The sequence below is a fragment of the Zonotrichia leucophrys genome, chromosome 3 (genome assembly GCF_028769735.1).
Source record: "Zonotrichia leucophrys gambelii isolate GWCS_2022_RI chromosome 3, RI_Zleu_2.0, whole genome shotgun sequence".
In the NCBI taxonomy this organism is placed as follows: Eukaryota; Metazoa; Chordata; class Aves; order Passeriformes; family Passerellidae; genus Zonotrichia; species Zonotrichia leucophrys.
In genome coordinates this window covers 110,364,982-110,380,086 of record NC_088172.1, presented here as the reverse complement: position 1 = coordinate 110,380,086, position 15,105 = coordinate 110,364,982, and the positions used below count along the sequence as shown (strand labels likewise).

At 44.9% G+C, this 15,105-nt stretch overlaps 1 protein-coding gene across 1 annotated transcript in view; it reads left to right on the top strand.

Annotated features, from left to right (window-relative positions):
• BLK (BLK proto-oncogene, Src family tyrosine kinase) overlaps positions 1-15,105 on the top strand; it is a 45,765-nt gene that overhangs the window by 19,009 nt on the left and 11,651 nt on the right. Inside the window, exons 3-6 of the mRNA XM_064707143.1 lie at positions 1,300-1,348; positions 7,498-7,591; positions 8,583-8,681; positions 9,705-9,808. Coding sequence (XP_064563213.1) covers positions 1,300-1,348; positions 7,498-7,591; positions 8,583-8,681; positions 9,705-9,808 — 346 coding nt within the window. The remainder of the gene's footprint in view (positions 1-1,299; positions 1,349-7,497; positions 7,592-8,582; positions 8,682-9,704; positions 9,809-15,105) is intronic.

Sequence of the window (15,105 nt, the reverse complement as noted above, 5' to 3'; positions counted from 1 at the left end):
GGCACTCAGCTCTCACATGTCAGGGGAAATCCAAATTTCTTCCACTTAAAAGAAAAATGGCAGCAGATGAGCAGCTCTCCCACCCCACACTGCTGCTGAGCTGGGGTGAAAGAATGGTGCAGGCAGAAAACACGAGGTGTTTTTAATTCTTTGTATTTCACCACTTTTGCACGTGTATAAAAATACCCAGTGTGGTCAAACACCCCACAATAGGCACTGTGAGGTGGGTGAAGGCCAATTTCAAGCAGTTATCCCCCAAAACAAGGTGGTTCCATCCCAGCTCACTTGGAGTGATCTATGATCTACAATTTGCCAGTTCCAGCAGCAGGGCCAAACCAAACCAGGAGCAAAGTAAGCATTTTAAAATTGTGTCCAGATGAGCTGCAGCAACTTGTTGCTATTTAATTTCACAGTCTGCAATTTGTTCCTGAGGGATAGTGGAGGGGTAGCTGCAATCTCTGCTGTCTGTGACCAGTGACAGGACCTAAGGGAACAGCTGGAGCTGTGTCAGAGGAGATTTAGTCCCAATTGGGATTTGGGACTAATTCCCAAATTGGGAAATTTTCCCAATTGGATACTGGGAAGAGGTTCCTCCCCAGAGGGTGCTGGGCACTGAGCAGGCTCCCCAGGGAATCTCCCAAGGCTGCCAGAACTCCAGGAGCATTTGGACAATGTTCCAAGGCATAGGGTGGATGGTTGGGGTGCTGGATCAATGATCCTTGTGGGCCCCTTCCATCTCAGGAATCATAGAATTATTGGATCATAGAATATCCTGAGTGGATATCCACAAGGACCATCGAATATTCCATGATTTCTACAGTTCTCTGATTAATTAGCTGTTGCAGTCACTGCCTCTGTTTTTTTAATGTAATCTTGAGCAAAGGATATCATACACCCATGATGCTTGGGACAATTATGGCAGACAGTATCTCTGGTTTTCTGCTTCAAACAACTCTGCAATTGCCATTTCTCAATTGCACCATTCATCTCTCACCCCTCACTGATCCTAAATCTGGCATCAGTGGACAGGGGTTGGATGGAGCAGGCTCCAAGTGAGGGGGCAGCAGATTTCTGCTTTAACTCAGAGGGAAGCCAAGACTTATTGCAGCTTTTCTGTGAGGACAGCTGTGAACACCTCATGGCAAAATGTGCTAAAGCCATCACAGCTGTGGAGCCAGGCACAGGGGCTGCAGTGGTCTCTGGACCAGACTCCCACTTGTCTGTGAAGCTGAAATCAGTTCTTCCTGAGACACAGCAAAGTGATAAATATCTCCTTTTTCCTTTCTATTTCTATCACAGGGGAGACAAGTTATCAACAGCCCTCATCTAAACCAAGCCTCTGCACAAGGTAAGGCTCTGTTTTCTTTGCCTCCCCGTGGGGTTTTGCAGGGTGGTGGTCCCCAAATGTCAGGGTTTGAGGATGAGCCATCACATCACAGGCGTGTGGTTTCTGTATTTGCAGCCGTGCCAGGCTGATTCTTTTTATATCAGAGTGGCTCAGAAAACTCAGTTTACATCACTAAGTCCTTGCAGCTGCCAATTTTCTCCTTGCTCATCAAAGAAATCCAAAGGGAAAAGCACTCCCTCTCCTTTGGAAGCCAGGTGATCTTTAAGGTCTGTTCCAAACCTGTGATTCCATGGAGCAAAGGCAGATCTGAGCCTGGAGCTGTGCAAGATTCCTCTGCCCTGTCTGCAGTGTGACAAGTCATGGATGCTTCATCCAGCCAGCTAAACATTTCAGAGGAAATAGCAGGCATCAGAGAGCCCAGAGAGGCTACAAAGAGAAGGAGAAGAAAGGGAAAAGGATAAAATAAGGATACACAGAGCCCCTGCCTGGAGATGGGCTGCTGGCTTCATCCACCTCTGCAATTATCTGTGGGTCACAGATGGTGTTTGGAGATTATTGCCTTTTAGTAGGGAGCCCTCAGCTCCCTCTACCCGGCCTCCAGTAGCAGCTCATGGGTATTTTTGTCAAAGAAATTCTGCAGATTAAGTACAGAGGGAGAGATAATTAGAAGAGGGGGAGAAATAGAGGAAGCTTGGAAGGGGGGGGAAATCGAGAAAACTTAGAAGAGGGCAGTTAGCAAAACATGAAAGTTCTACACGTGGATGAAAGGGTAGGATTAGGGGAGATGGTGTGAGGGAAGAGAAAAGGGGGATGGTGAATAAATGGGATGGATGGAATGCCAGTGTTAGGTCTTCTTAGGTCTTATGGATGGTGATGGAGGGTCCCCACCATGGGCCAAGCACAGGAACTCCTGCAACATCAAAATATCCTTCAAATTTGGCTTTTTTTATGGATATCAAATCTGTGGGAGGTGAATATCTTCAACCACGTGATCTGGGGTGCGTTTTCATGGAAATGCCATTTTTCCAGAAACTGTTTTCTTTTGCAGAATTGTTTTCATGGCACGTTTCCAAGTGGCCGTGCTCTCCCACCTCCCCAGCTGAGCAGGGACCAATAGTTTGTCACAGAATTTTTAACAGAGTTTTTTTTCACAGGGTTTTTATCACAGGATTTTTATCACAAGGTTTTTTCCACTCTGGTCAGAGTCAGAGCAGAAATTGTGATCAAGGAGGCGGATTTTACTTCTCCTTCGTGCCCAAAGGCAGAAGTTGAAAGATGCTAGAAAATGGATTAAGCACAATATTAGCCATTTTCAGCTCTCAAAACTAATTTTGTTCATTAGATTCAGTTCCAGTTCTGGAAGAATATTCACACTGACAGTCTGGAAAACTTCCTATTTTTCTCTGCCAGTGTTTGAGTTTCCTGAAATGATGCTACATCTGACTGTGCCCTGTGTGGCAAAACAGGCTGATAAGAACCAAGCAAGATATTTAAGATACCAGAGATCTTCTCCTAAGTGACAGCAATTCAAGTGAATCAAAAGAGAAAGTTCAAAATCCAGGCAATCACATCATATAAAAAAAAATTCAGAGACGTGAATTAAATCCTGTGGGAGAACTTTAAATTCAATCAGGGAAAATTATTGGCTATGGAAGTGCAGCACATAATGTAAAATCAGTCCTTTCTTTTCCTTTTTTTAAAATTTTTGTGGGTTTTTTGGTTTTGCTCTCCTTGAGTTTTGAATGATTTTTCTTTGTTTTTGTTTTTTTTTCTGATTTGCAGTTGTTGAAATTGTCTCACACTTTCCAGCTTTCACACCTCTGTCTATGAAATCATTAATTTGTTTATTTAAAAAAAAAAAAAACAAAAAAAACAACTAATTCCTCCTGACATTATTTATCCTCATGGAAATAACACAAAGGCAGGCAAGGGGTTCAGAACTCTGGATTCAATGTGGTGCATGTGGCAGCACCAATCCTTTTTTCATTTCAGGTGATTCTCCCATGGTGTGAGTCTCCCATTCATTTTAACACCATTCCCTGAGCAACCACAAAGTTTTAAAGGCTGATTTTAAGTCTCTGTAGAGTTAAAATTTTAATTCTGAGCCCCCAAAGCCCCCAGCACTGCAAGGTCCTAGCTCATGGTGGGCCCCAAATCCAAGAGTTCCATGGCAGGGCTGCTGCTTGCTTGCATTGGATGGATAAGACACAAAAAATAGGTAGAATAACCCCTGTCCTTGCCCTGCCAGCTGCTCACAGCTGGATTTAAATCCCACTGATGGAAAGGGCTGGTGGGTTTGGGTGTTTGTCCTCAGGCATTTTAATAACGGGCAACATCATGAGGAGTCTCTGCAAGGTCATTTCTTCTGGCGAGGAATCACCACTTCTTCCACCTCTTCACTTGCTTCTTGCTGACCAAAATATGAACAGGACTGAGTTTCAGGGTGTGGAAGTTTAGCATGGTCTGGAGCTCGAGGTCTTCTGTGGCATCTCAAAGTTAATGCCCAAATTTTTGGTTGTTTTTGTTGTTGTTACTTGAATGTGGATTTGAGTTTGAAAGGAATGCTGTCAGAAACATGAGTTTGAGCTGAGGTGGGAGAAGGAAGAGTTGTTTCTACTGAAAAAAGGGCTGAGTTTTCAGTGGGAAATTAAAAAACTTCTAATCAAAATGTTCGCCTTGATCCATCTGAGGAGAAAAGGATGAGGGAACTGGGGGCTCAGCCTGGAGAAAAGGAGACTCATAGGGACCTTCTGGCTCTGCACAGCTCCCTGAAAACAAATTGTAGCCAGGTAGGGGTTGGGCTCTTCTCTCTGGTAAAAAATGAAAGGACAAGAGGAGGTGGCTTTGAGTTGTACCAAGGGAGGGTTAAATTGGATATTAGGAAAAAAAAAATCACAAAAAGTGTTACCAATCTTCAGATCAGGCTGCCCAGGCAATGGAATCACCATCCCTGGAGGGATTTAAAAGCCACAAGAATGTGGCACTTGGGGACATGGTTTAGGGGTTGCCTTGGCAGTGCTGCATTAAATGGTTGAACTTGATGACTTTAGAGATCTTTTCCAAGTTTAGGATTCAGTGATTCCAACCAGCCCATGCCAGGCTGAAACAGAAAAATGAGCTCATTTCCAGCAGCAGTAATCCATAGCTCAGTGCACCCAGCTGGCCAATGTGTCCTGCAAATTGTCACTCACACCATGACCATCCCAAAATGGCTCTAAACCAATGGATGATCCTCTGGGACACCCTGGCACAGTCTGAGCCCTGCTTTGTGGCCATGAGGTGGTTGCAAAGACCTTCCATTGAGGACAAGCCAGCAGTGGGTGGACTGGTTGAATCATTCCTCTTGAGCCACCAAACTGGCACTGAGCCTCTGCAAACCCTGCTGGTATCAGACTTTGCTGACAGCAGCTCTGAGCCAGGACGTGTTTGGCTCCCAATCAAAGTCCTGGGGCTGGCAGCTTTATCTGAGAGCTCCTCACAGCCCCAGCGAGCCTCTCATGGCCTGAGTGGATCAAACTGGTCCAAGGCAGTGTAATTCATGTGTTTCTCATGGGGTGATGGACTCAGGGACAGGAAGAGCCCCCTCTTTCATTACGAGATGGCAGCTCCTGCTAGCTCGGGCAGAGAGAGCTTTTCTTCTGGCTCATTTCAGTGTGCCTGTTGTGGGATAAGAAGTGATAAAGTATTTTTTCAGCATACAAAACCCTTTTTGTCCTTGCTGCATTCTCTCTTTTTAATTTCGTTTATTTTCACTTATGTCAGTTGCTTCGAGATCAAAACTCCATTTTCATTTTCTGGAGTGCACAGCCACCCTGGGCTTGAATATATTTACACATTTGCTCCTATTTTTCTGAGCACGAGTGTGATCACAGCATTATTCCCCTTTCAAGAGGACCAGGAGAGTGTGTGTGTGTGTGGATGGCAGGCTGGCTGTGGACACCTCATGCCCCAAACCCTTTCATGTCTGAGCAGATGTGTGATAACAACTTTCTCAAGGAGGCAGACAGAGTTTGGGTGCATTGCTAATTCGAGCTGCCTCAAGGGGAAGCCCCCAACCGTGCCAGCTATTTTCAGACTTCAAAGCATTCTCCCTCGTGACTGATCATCCTTTTCCCATCCTGGGAGAGAGCCTCTGCTGGAACCTCTCATGGATCTCCGGTTTCCTTCTCAAAAGCCTGAAGGGCTCTGCTTTCCAAAGCTGCCTTTCCTCCCTCGCTGACCCTTTCTCCTCCCTAACAAATTGCCATCGGAGCAGCAGCCAGCCTCGCACAGACACAAACCCCAAGTCACCCCAGAGACACGGTTATCTTGCAGTGACAAAGGGCCAGTCTGGCTCTCTTGCTGGTGGCATTATTTGAAAAGGTCACCCAAAGACAGTGGCTTGACAGGCTGTTTTGAAAAATGCTAATAATAGGCTGTCCATCCGTCTCAGTGCATTAATTAGGCTGAGCACAAGCTGAAGCCTTCCTGCAGCACAGTTAAATGTTTTTTTCTTTTTCTTTTTCTTTAAATTTTTCTTTTTCTTTAAATTTTTCTTTAAATTTTTCTTTTTTCCTTTTTTTCTTTTTATTTTTCTTAATTTTTCTTTAAATTTTCTTTTTATCCTTCTTTAAATTTTTTCTTTTTTCGTTGTCAATTTTTCTTTTTCTTTAAATTTTTCTTTTTCTTTTTTTCTTTTTTATTTTTCTTTTTCTTTTTCTTTAAATTTTTCTTTTTCTTTAAATTTTTGGTTTTGTTTAAATTTTTGTTTTTCATTAATCTTTTTCTTTTTCCTTTTCTTTTTCTTTTTTTCTTAGATTTTTCTTAAATTTTTCTCTAAATTTTTTTCTTTAATTTTTTTCTTTAAAATGTTCTTTTTTTCTTTTTCTTTAAATTTTTATTTAATTTTTTTCTTCAATTTTTTCTTCTTTAAATTTTTCTTTTTCTTTTTTTTTCTTTAATTTTTTTTGTTCTGTTTTTCTCCTCCTTCTCCTTCTCCTTCTCTCCTCCTTCCCTTATTCTTCTTTCCCTCCTTCTCCTTTCTTTTCCTTTTCCACCACGGTGTTATGGTTTGATTTCTGTGATCCTGCGCATGCGCTGACTCTTTTTATAAACTTTGATTTGCCCCAGAATAGCTGTTCTTTTCTGCTTCAGCAGCTGCGAGCGTGCAGAGCACAGGGGAGAGGTTGCAGCGCTTCCCCGAGAGCAGCCCCGGCACCTCCGGGGTTTGCAAACCAAGAGATTCAGCTCCAGCCCACAGGGATCAGCCTGGGCTGGGCCAGAGCATCATGTGGACTCATAAAAATGAGAGAGAGGGATTTTTTATATGGGCAGAAAGTGACAGGACAAGGGGTAGCTTCTAAAAACTGTTTTAAACTGGCACAGCTCAGGTTTGGGTTAGATGTGAGGAAGGAATTGTTCCCTGTGAGGGAGGTGAGGCCCTGGCACAGGGTGCCCAGAGAAGTTGTGGCTGCCCCTGGATCCCTGGAAGTGTCCAAGGCCAGGCTGGACAGGGCTTGGAGTAATCTGGGACAGTAGACGGTGTCCCTGCCCATGGCAGGGAATGGAACTGGATGAGCTTTAAGGTCCTTTTCAGCCCGAACCATTCTGTGATTCATTCACTGCAAGAAAAAGTGTTCAAAAGGGAGGGATGACAAGATACCAAAGCAAAGGCCACAGACCACGAGCACAAGGAGAGCTAAACTCTAGAAACAGCCTCAAATAACAGAAACTGCAATGACTTTGTACTTTTTTAAATCAAAAAAACCCCACATCATTTTGAGTCAAATTCCACAGCCACCATGGGAAATGTTGCAGTTTTCATTTAGCACTGTGTAAAACTCAGGCTGAACTCTGACTGGTTATTTATGACCCTTCCAATTCCACACAAACCCCTTTTTTTTGTTGACATTCTGGGTTTTGTGGACTGGGGGGTGGTTCTGCAGTGTTTTAAAAATACATACACAGGAAATGCTTTGTTGAATCAGTGTTAATCCCTGAGCAGAGCTTGTGGTGACCAGGAAAGCTGGGTTGGTGGAAAGGTTGGATTTGGGGGTGGGAGGATGACAGAGCCCCATGTTTAGGGGCTGAAATGCCCCACCATACACCCAGGTGTGCATCAAGCCACTCAAAGAACAGTCTGGATGCAAAGGAGTTAATTCTTCTTTCAGATCACTTGTTTGTGGTTGCACTGTACGATTTCCCTGCCTCAAGTGACCGTGACCTGGAGCTGGTCAAAGGGGAGAAACTCCAGGTCCTCTCCAAGTAAGTGACCCAGGAGGAAGTTCAAAGATGAGCACGGGGAGGCTGGGAAAGGGGAGACCTTGGGGTCAGCCACCACTTTGCAGCTGACCAGAGCTGATCCTGTGCCTTGGCTGTGCTCCAGAGTGTGGCTGTGGGTACCCTCTTCTCTCTGCAGGGTGACATTTCCATGGGTCACAGATACTCTGGGGCTGGGGACTGTCCCTGCCTGGGTGGTACTGGGACCCTCTTTGCTGTCACTGCCTGGGGGTGCAGAAATAGCATAAATAACAACAACAAGAAAAAGAACAACAAGAAGAAAAAACAGGTCCTGTCCTGTGTTTGTGCTGATTCTGCTTCTGCAAAGGATGTGGGTTGGGTGTAGTCAGAGGAAAGGACAGAACTGAGCCAGACACTTGTGGGGTTTCATTTCAACTTCTCAAACTTACCACAGAAGAGGCCCAGTCCATAACAGGGCAGAGGTGAGCTTGGGGCCCCCAGGCCTTGCAGGGCTGCTCCATCCTTGACTGCTGGATGTTTGAGGTGGCCTCCAGAGGTGACATTTCTCACCCAGATGCCATGGGCTGGGACCTGTGGGACAAGGAGATGGAGAATCCGCTGCATGGAGATGGCTTGGGGTCATCACTAGTGGCTCAGTCAGCAGTGGGACAGCAAGGTGGGGTGTCTGGAACACAGAGGAAGGAGCAGAAAGAACCCCAATGCCCTGTTAAGGAGACAAAATAAACCCTGTGATCACTCGAGGTGTGTGGCAAAGGTTTGGGTCTGTGGTTGCTCCACATTCATGGAAAGAGATTGTCACCTCCACAAGTCCCTGAAACACCAACAGCCACCAAGCTGGTTTTGGTGCTTGGGAACCCAGAGGGAACTGCAGAGTGGATTGTGGAGTCCTGGCCCATCTGCAGTGCTCAAACCCCACCATCCACATCCCCACAGCCTCAGCTTGTCACAAAACCTCCTGTGAGCACTCACACCTTCTCCTCTGCTCCCTTTGCAGAGAGGGGGACTGGTGGCTGGCAAAGTCCCTCAGCACTGGGAGGAAAGGATACATCCCCAGCAACTTCGTGGCACAAGTGGACAGTTTGGAAGAGGAAAAGTAAGTGGGAAAGCTTTTGAGAGGTCAGCACTGATGCTGTGCCCTGGATCTCAATGAGCTCCAGGAAGAGTTTTATTGATGGCAGGAAGATGTCACTGCTGGGCTGGATGGCAGGAGGTCTTTCCTCATCCCAAACAATGCTGCCCAAAAGCTCAGAACAAGCTTTTAATCATCATATTGGTGTGGAAAGGGAGGATGAGGTTGTTATGGGGAAAGTGGGCAAAGTTTCTTGTCCCATTGATTGCACCCACTGTGGAAAACAAGGATTTGGTGGGGAGGAAAACAGAAAGGTTATGGTGGCAGTGCCAGCGACCATCCTCTGGTCTCACTGGGCCAGTCCACCCACAAAAATGCCTTTAAATCTCTCACCTTCCAAAAAATTACCCATATGTAAACTGGGAATCTCTGGATGGGGTGCACTGATACAGGTCTTGGATCTGCCAGGGGCCAGACCAACAACTAAACAACAAAACTGAGTGCCAGCACCCAGAACCACAGTGTTGTTTTTTACATGAGCCCAGATGCAGCCTCCTGCAAAGAAAATTGAATGAAAGACTGGACTCCAAAGAGTTTATTTTGCCTGTAATACAAACAGAAGGAGAATTTTTTTCCATGAGTTCTCCTCCTCTAAGGCATTGAGCTCTAAATGATCAGTCCTGCCTGCAATCTCTTCTTGGAGGGACCCAACCATCATTGAGTTTAGCAAATATTCAGCAGGGCACAGAAATGTGGCTGAGACATAAAAGTTCTTTGTATGGAATACTGCACATCCCATCTACTCCCCACACTGTCTGAATTTCCAGGCTGTGAAACAAGCCCAAAATGATCCAAATCTGGTGTTAATCTACCCAAAACAGTCTATTACTGCCACTTTCCAGCAGATAAAAAACTACTTGCTAATAAAAACAACCCTCAGTTTCACAGTGTAATGATTAATTTTTAAAAAAATAACTAACTGGAAAGAATTCTATTTTTAAGAGTTTTTCCTTTTCAAGCCATGCCTTTGCCTTTTCTGTCTCCCAGGTGGTATTTTAGAACTCTGAGCAGAAAAGATGCTGAACGGCTGCTGTTGTCTTCTGGGAACAAAGTTGGCTCTTTCCTCGTCAGGGAGAGTGAAACCACCAAAGGTGAGATCCATGGAGCAAAGGTAATTCCCCGTTGTTGTCCAGTCTTGGAAAACCTTCTAGGAGTTTTCTAGGGGCTCTAGGAGTGAGCTGGGGGTTTGGAGGGCAAAGATTTGCTCATGATGTACTCATTTGTGCTGTTCTGGTTGTGGTAAGAGTGGCTCTTCTACCACAGTTCATGGCAGAGACACGGGAACACAAATAAGCAGATTTTCCAAAACAGTTTAGGGGTTTTCTTTTCCTGTTCTTCCCAAGGAAATGTCTCTCTCTCTCTCTTTTTTATTTCTTTTTTTTTAAGATATTTCTACACACTCTAGAAGGAATATTTCTCCTGTTTGCAACAGAAAGTTGCACAGTTTGGAAAAAAGTGATTTTCCTAGGGAAAACATGTTTTTCCTGATTGTCTGCAGCAAGGAGAATTCATACAAAACAGAACTTTTGGAAGGAGAGTGACTGGAGCAGGATAGATGGATTTCATCCACTTTACTTCCATATAAACATCTGATTTTTGAAGAAATTATTCAGTGAGGATGGAAAAGCCAGAGAATGCTCCAACTCCTCTTGGACAGTGGATATGGTTATTAACCATAACAGAAAATCATGTAATTTCAATTTATTTGTTCCATGGTATTAATTCATAGACTCTGGAAGTTAGTTTAGGTTTTCCCATGGGAATTCCTTATTATTTCTTTCCTACTTTTTTCTCCTTGTTTCCTCTGGGCCATCATGTGTGTTTACAGCACAGAGAGGTTCATGATGGTCCCATGGTTCTGCTCTGAACCAGATCCATGGAGTAGGTCAGGAAAGAGTTTCAGTCTTGCTGTCATTTAATTCTTTTCCTTTCAAGTGGATGCAGGAGTCTTTCCTTAACATGTGGGAAAAGGTGCTTTGTGTCCTCCCAATAGAATCAAGGAATTGTTTAGGTTGGAAAACCTCTAAGATTGTGGTGTCCAACTGTGACTTGATCAGTAGAGAGTTGGAGCATCCATCTGAAACCATATGGAACCTTCTTTTCCTTGACTTGTTTCCCAAATACTTCCAAAGGCCCAGGCCAAACAATAAGAGAGGGAACAGTCTGGTTTCTCCATCCTACAAATGGCCCTTGCCTACTGTAGCATCTCCTTCTTCCTTCCTTGTCTCTTTTTTTTCTCCTATTCACAAGGGAAGTCTCCAAGGTAGCATCTGTTCCTTCCACCATGAAGATGCTCCTTCCACCATTGCCAGAAAATTAAACAGTGCCAGGGTCTGGATGCAGCAGCTGGAATCTCATCCTCCGGCAGCTGTCTCCCTCAGCCCCCAGGCAGTGGGGCTGTGTCAGACTGTGACATCCTACTTTGAATTTCCCCCTCAGCCCCGTGCCTGGCCTCACCTCCACACATCTCTGCTGAGCTGATGCTAAGCAGGAGGGCTGCTATCCATAAGGATTTGCAGCTTCCAGAATTTTTAGGGAACATTCAGCTCAGGAAACATTTCAGATATTTGTTTCTAAGCATTTCACTTTATAAGTCACTTTTTCTGTTGTATATCAGTTTCCCTCCTACTTTTGTGGTGCTTTTGCAGTAATCAGGCTTGGACTTAGAACCATGTTCTGCTCTTCTGTTTATCCCATTCCCACTCTCCCTTGTTTGTTAGGATATTTGGGATGTTCATTGCACCAGGGAGGGCAGGGAGCACCCCAAAGCAAACACTGGAATTCTGTATCTGAAGCTCTGTCCACACATGATCCAGGTCTTGGTGGCATCTCTAGGTGCCACACTTGCACAGGATCAGACCTTTCCCTACACTTGTTCAGGACAACTGTCCCCAACTTCTGCAATTATCTGGAGTGTGAGTGGGTCTTGGTCACACAGGGGTTGAGCAGAGGTGGTGGGGTCCTGAAATCCGAGGAGAAATCACCAGATCTTCAATGCCCTGCCTCTGCTGTCAAGAAGAATGAGGTGTGGGATATTCTGCATTAGCACATGTGGGTTTCACTCCGTGTAAGCCCCATGTGAGTCCCAAATACTCAGATGTGTCTCTGCCCTGTGCCTTTTCTGATATTTAGTGTAAAATATGGGTACTATTACTTCAAACACCTCATCCTCTGAATCATCCAACTGCTGCCTGAGCACCCTGTGCTTTGGGCTGCCTGAATGACCACATTTGATCCATCTCAGCCACAGCTTCCTCCTCTCTAAAGAGAAAGGGAAAAGACAAAACCAGGCATCTCCAAATGTGCCATGAAGCTGAATTTCTTGATGTAAACCACCCTGTGGCCCCTCAAGAGATGTGCCATGGAATTAACCCTGCCCTTGCAGCCCCACTGTTTTTTCCTGGTTTTCTATCCCCATGATGTGTGTTTTCATTCACTTGGCACATCACCAGCAAAATTTGACCATCAGGGACAAATTTTGGCCACTGTGCTGAGCTCAATCCCATTAGTGACTTAAACTGGGAGGTGATTGCCTCTTACTGGGATGGGTTCTGCACCCTGAGTGGGAGAAGCAGCACCTATTCCCAGCCCATCCTGAGCTGAATCTCATTTTCCTCATGGTTTGAGATGCAGAAACTCTGCAAATCTTCAGAGCCAACCTTTCTCAGAGTCCCCAAAAGGCAAATTCAGCATCCTGGGAAGATGGGGACAGTGTGGGAAGCAGTGAAATCTTTGGCAGAGCACTGTCCTTGCCAAAGCTGCTGCAAATAAACAAAGTCCCCCTGAAGTACCAATCATTCCAAAAGCTGCAGGAGCACATTCCCCCAGCTGTGCTGAGCCACGGGCTCCTGGCTCCCAGCAGCATTCCTGCATCTCTGCTCCCAGCAGGAGGGACCTCACTGAGCTCAACCTCTGCATCCAGCTCAGCCCCTGCGTCCAGCTCAACTCCTGCCCTTCTCTTGGGAAGGATTTGAGGGGAAGCTGAGAGCTGTAGGAGCAGGAAAAGGGCTAAACACATGTCCCCAAGTGCCATATCTACGTGGCTTTTAAACTCTTACAGTGAAGGGGGCTCCATCTCTGCCCTGGGCAGCTGTGCCAGGGCTGACCAACTTTTTGATGAAGAAATCGTTCCATAAATTTTGTACTCTGGACTCTTTACCAGCCCAGGTCTGTGCCAGGATGCAGAACAGGTGAATGTCCCTTGAGGCTGAGGAGCAAGAGCTCCTTTTGGCTATCTTGGATATCATCAGAGGGAATTAGGAGTCAATTTTCTGCTGTCACTGGGAGCAGGGACCAGGTTGGATGGGGCTTGAAGCAGCCTGGTTTAGTGGAAGGTGTCACTGTCCATGGCAGGAGGCGGAACAAGATGAGTTTTAAGGACCCTTCCAACCCAAACCATTCTATGATTCTTTGATTCTGATACTCTGGACTCTTTTGGCCATCCTGGACATCATCAGAGGGAATTAGGAGTCAATGATTTCCATTTTCTGCTGTCACTGGGAGCAGGGACCAGGTTGGATGGGGCTTGGAGCAACCTGGTGTAGTGGAAGGTGTCTCTGTGCATGGAACAAGATGAGTTTTGAGGACCCTTCCAACCCAAACCATTCTGTGATTCCGTGAAGGAAGAATTGAATCTTTCCCTTCAGTGCCTTCCTCTGCACAGCAGCTCCCAAGGGAACAGTATCTGGCCATGGAGAAGGAAAGGGAAGCTCCACCACGTTCCCTGCAGCAAATTAAACTGTGGCTGGGCCTGAGATGCAGTCATTAGCTTAATGACAGGGTAAGAATTGACTCTGGCAGCTGAGAGATTGGCCCTGACTGTTTGAAAAATGTAGGAGAGTTTAAAGGGTTGGTGGGGCCTGGAAAGGAGATCCTGTGGGAGAAGAGAATTTTGGGTGCAACCACTGGCAAACCGGGCAGGTCTCCTTTCCCTGCTGACTCTCAGCCCCCAGACACCCCCTTGCAGAGGTGTTTTGTCATCAATTCCTGGATTTCCTTCTGCAGAATCATTTGGCCTCAGTGCAGTTGCCTTCACACCACATTTGGCTCCTTCCTTGAGCAGAACCTCACCCTGTAAAAATCCCACAGACACCTTAAGCTGTGTTCCAAGCACACCAAGCACCCTCCTGGTCTTGTGCCACATGAGCCCAACTCTCCTGGGCTGCAGCTTGGCATGGGTCGTATTTCAGTCTCTTTGAAACTAAAACAACATCATCACCCTCCACAGCAATAATGGAAGATAATAACAGTTAATAATAATAGTAATAATAGAAATAATAGCAATAGTAATAATTATAATAATAGAAATAATAATAGAAATAATAGAAATAATAACAGTAATAACAGTAATAATAGTAATAATAGTAATAGTAAATAATAATAATAATAATAATAATAATAATAATAATAATAATAATAATAATAATAATAATAATAATAATAATGTTGGGTTTTCATCAATGTCATATTATTCTTCACAGAATCACAGAATCATTTAGGTTAAAAAAGATCTCTTAGTATTATCAAGTCCAGCCTTGGGCCTTGATGTTTATTATCATTATTTTGGAACTTAGGGCCACAGAGGAGCCAGCAGAGCCATTTCTTTGCCTTTCCCTCGAGGTTTTATTGCCCACTGAAGATGTTTCAGGGCTGTTTCTCAGTTGTTCAGCTGCAGGACTGATCAAATCAAAAAGGCTTCTTAATTTGTCTTCTGCCTGACATTCACGATGAAGGAAAGGGAATCAGAAGAGTTTTCTCTGCTGAGGAGACCACCACATCAAATTTCAGGTTCTCTGGCTCTGCATTTAAACCACCAGGTTTTTCCATTGATTTTACACCACCAGATCTGGTCTCTGCAGGAAGGGAGTCCCCTCAAAATGATTGCTGGCACTTGGGAAAATTTTAGACTCTTCCAAACTCTGCTTGTAAAGATTTATGATCACTCCAACAGAGCAAATATCCACAGAGGTGGGTGTTTTTTTGCTGCTTTTTATAAATGCGAATGGTTTTCAGGCACAGTGTAGGGAAAACTGCTGGGATGGAGAAACAGCAGCCAGTGAGGATTTTATGTTAATAAACTTTCCCCTCACGCGCAGGATTAGGGTTTCAGACTTGCTGTTGCTTCTTTTTATGATCCTGCATGAACAGATCCCTTTTAAACATGCATAGCCTTGCCTTTTCATTAAAAAAAGCATAAAAAATGGGCAGTTTATCAGCCCAGGTGACATATTAGACTTAGAACAGCCCAGCAGGCCTGTAACAACTCACTCCAGAAATACAATCCAGACAAAGGGGGAAAAAAACCCACTGCTAAGCTGCATTGAACCACACTGACACAGGCTGGGAGTTCTGCTCTGCAGCAACATCTAGTGATGCTTTTGTGCACTGA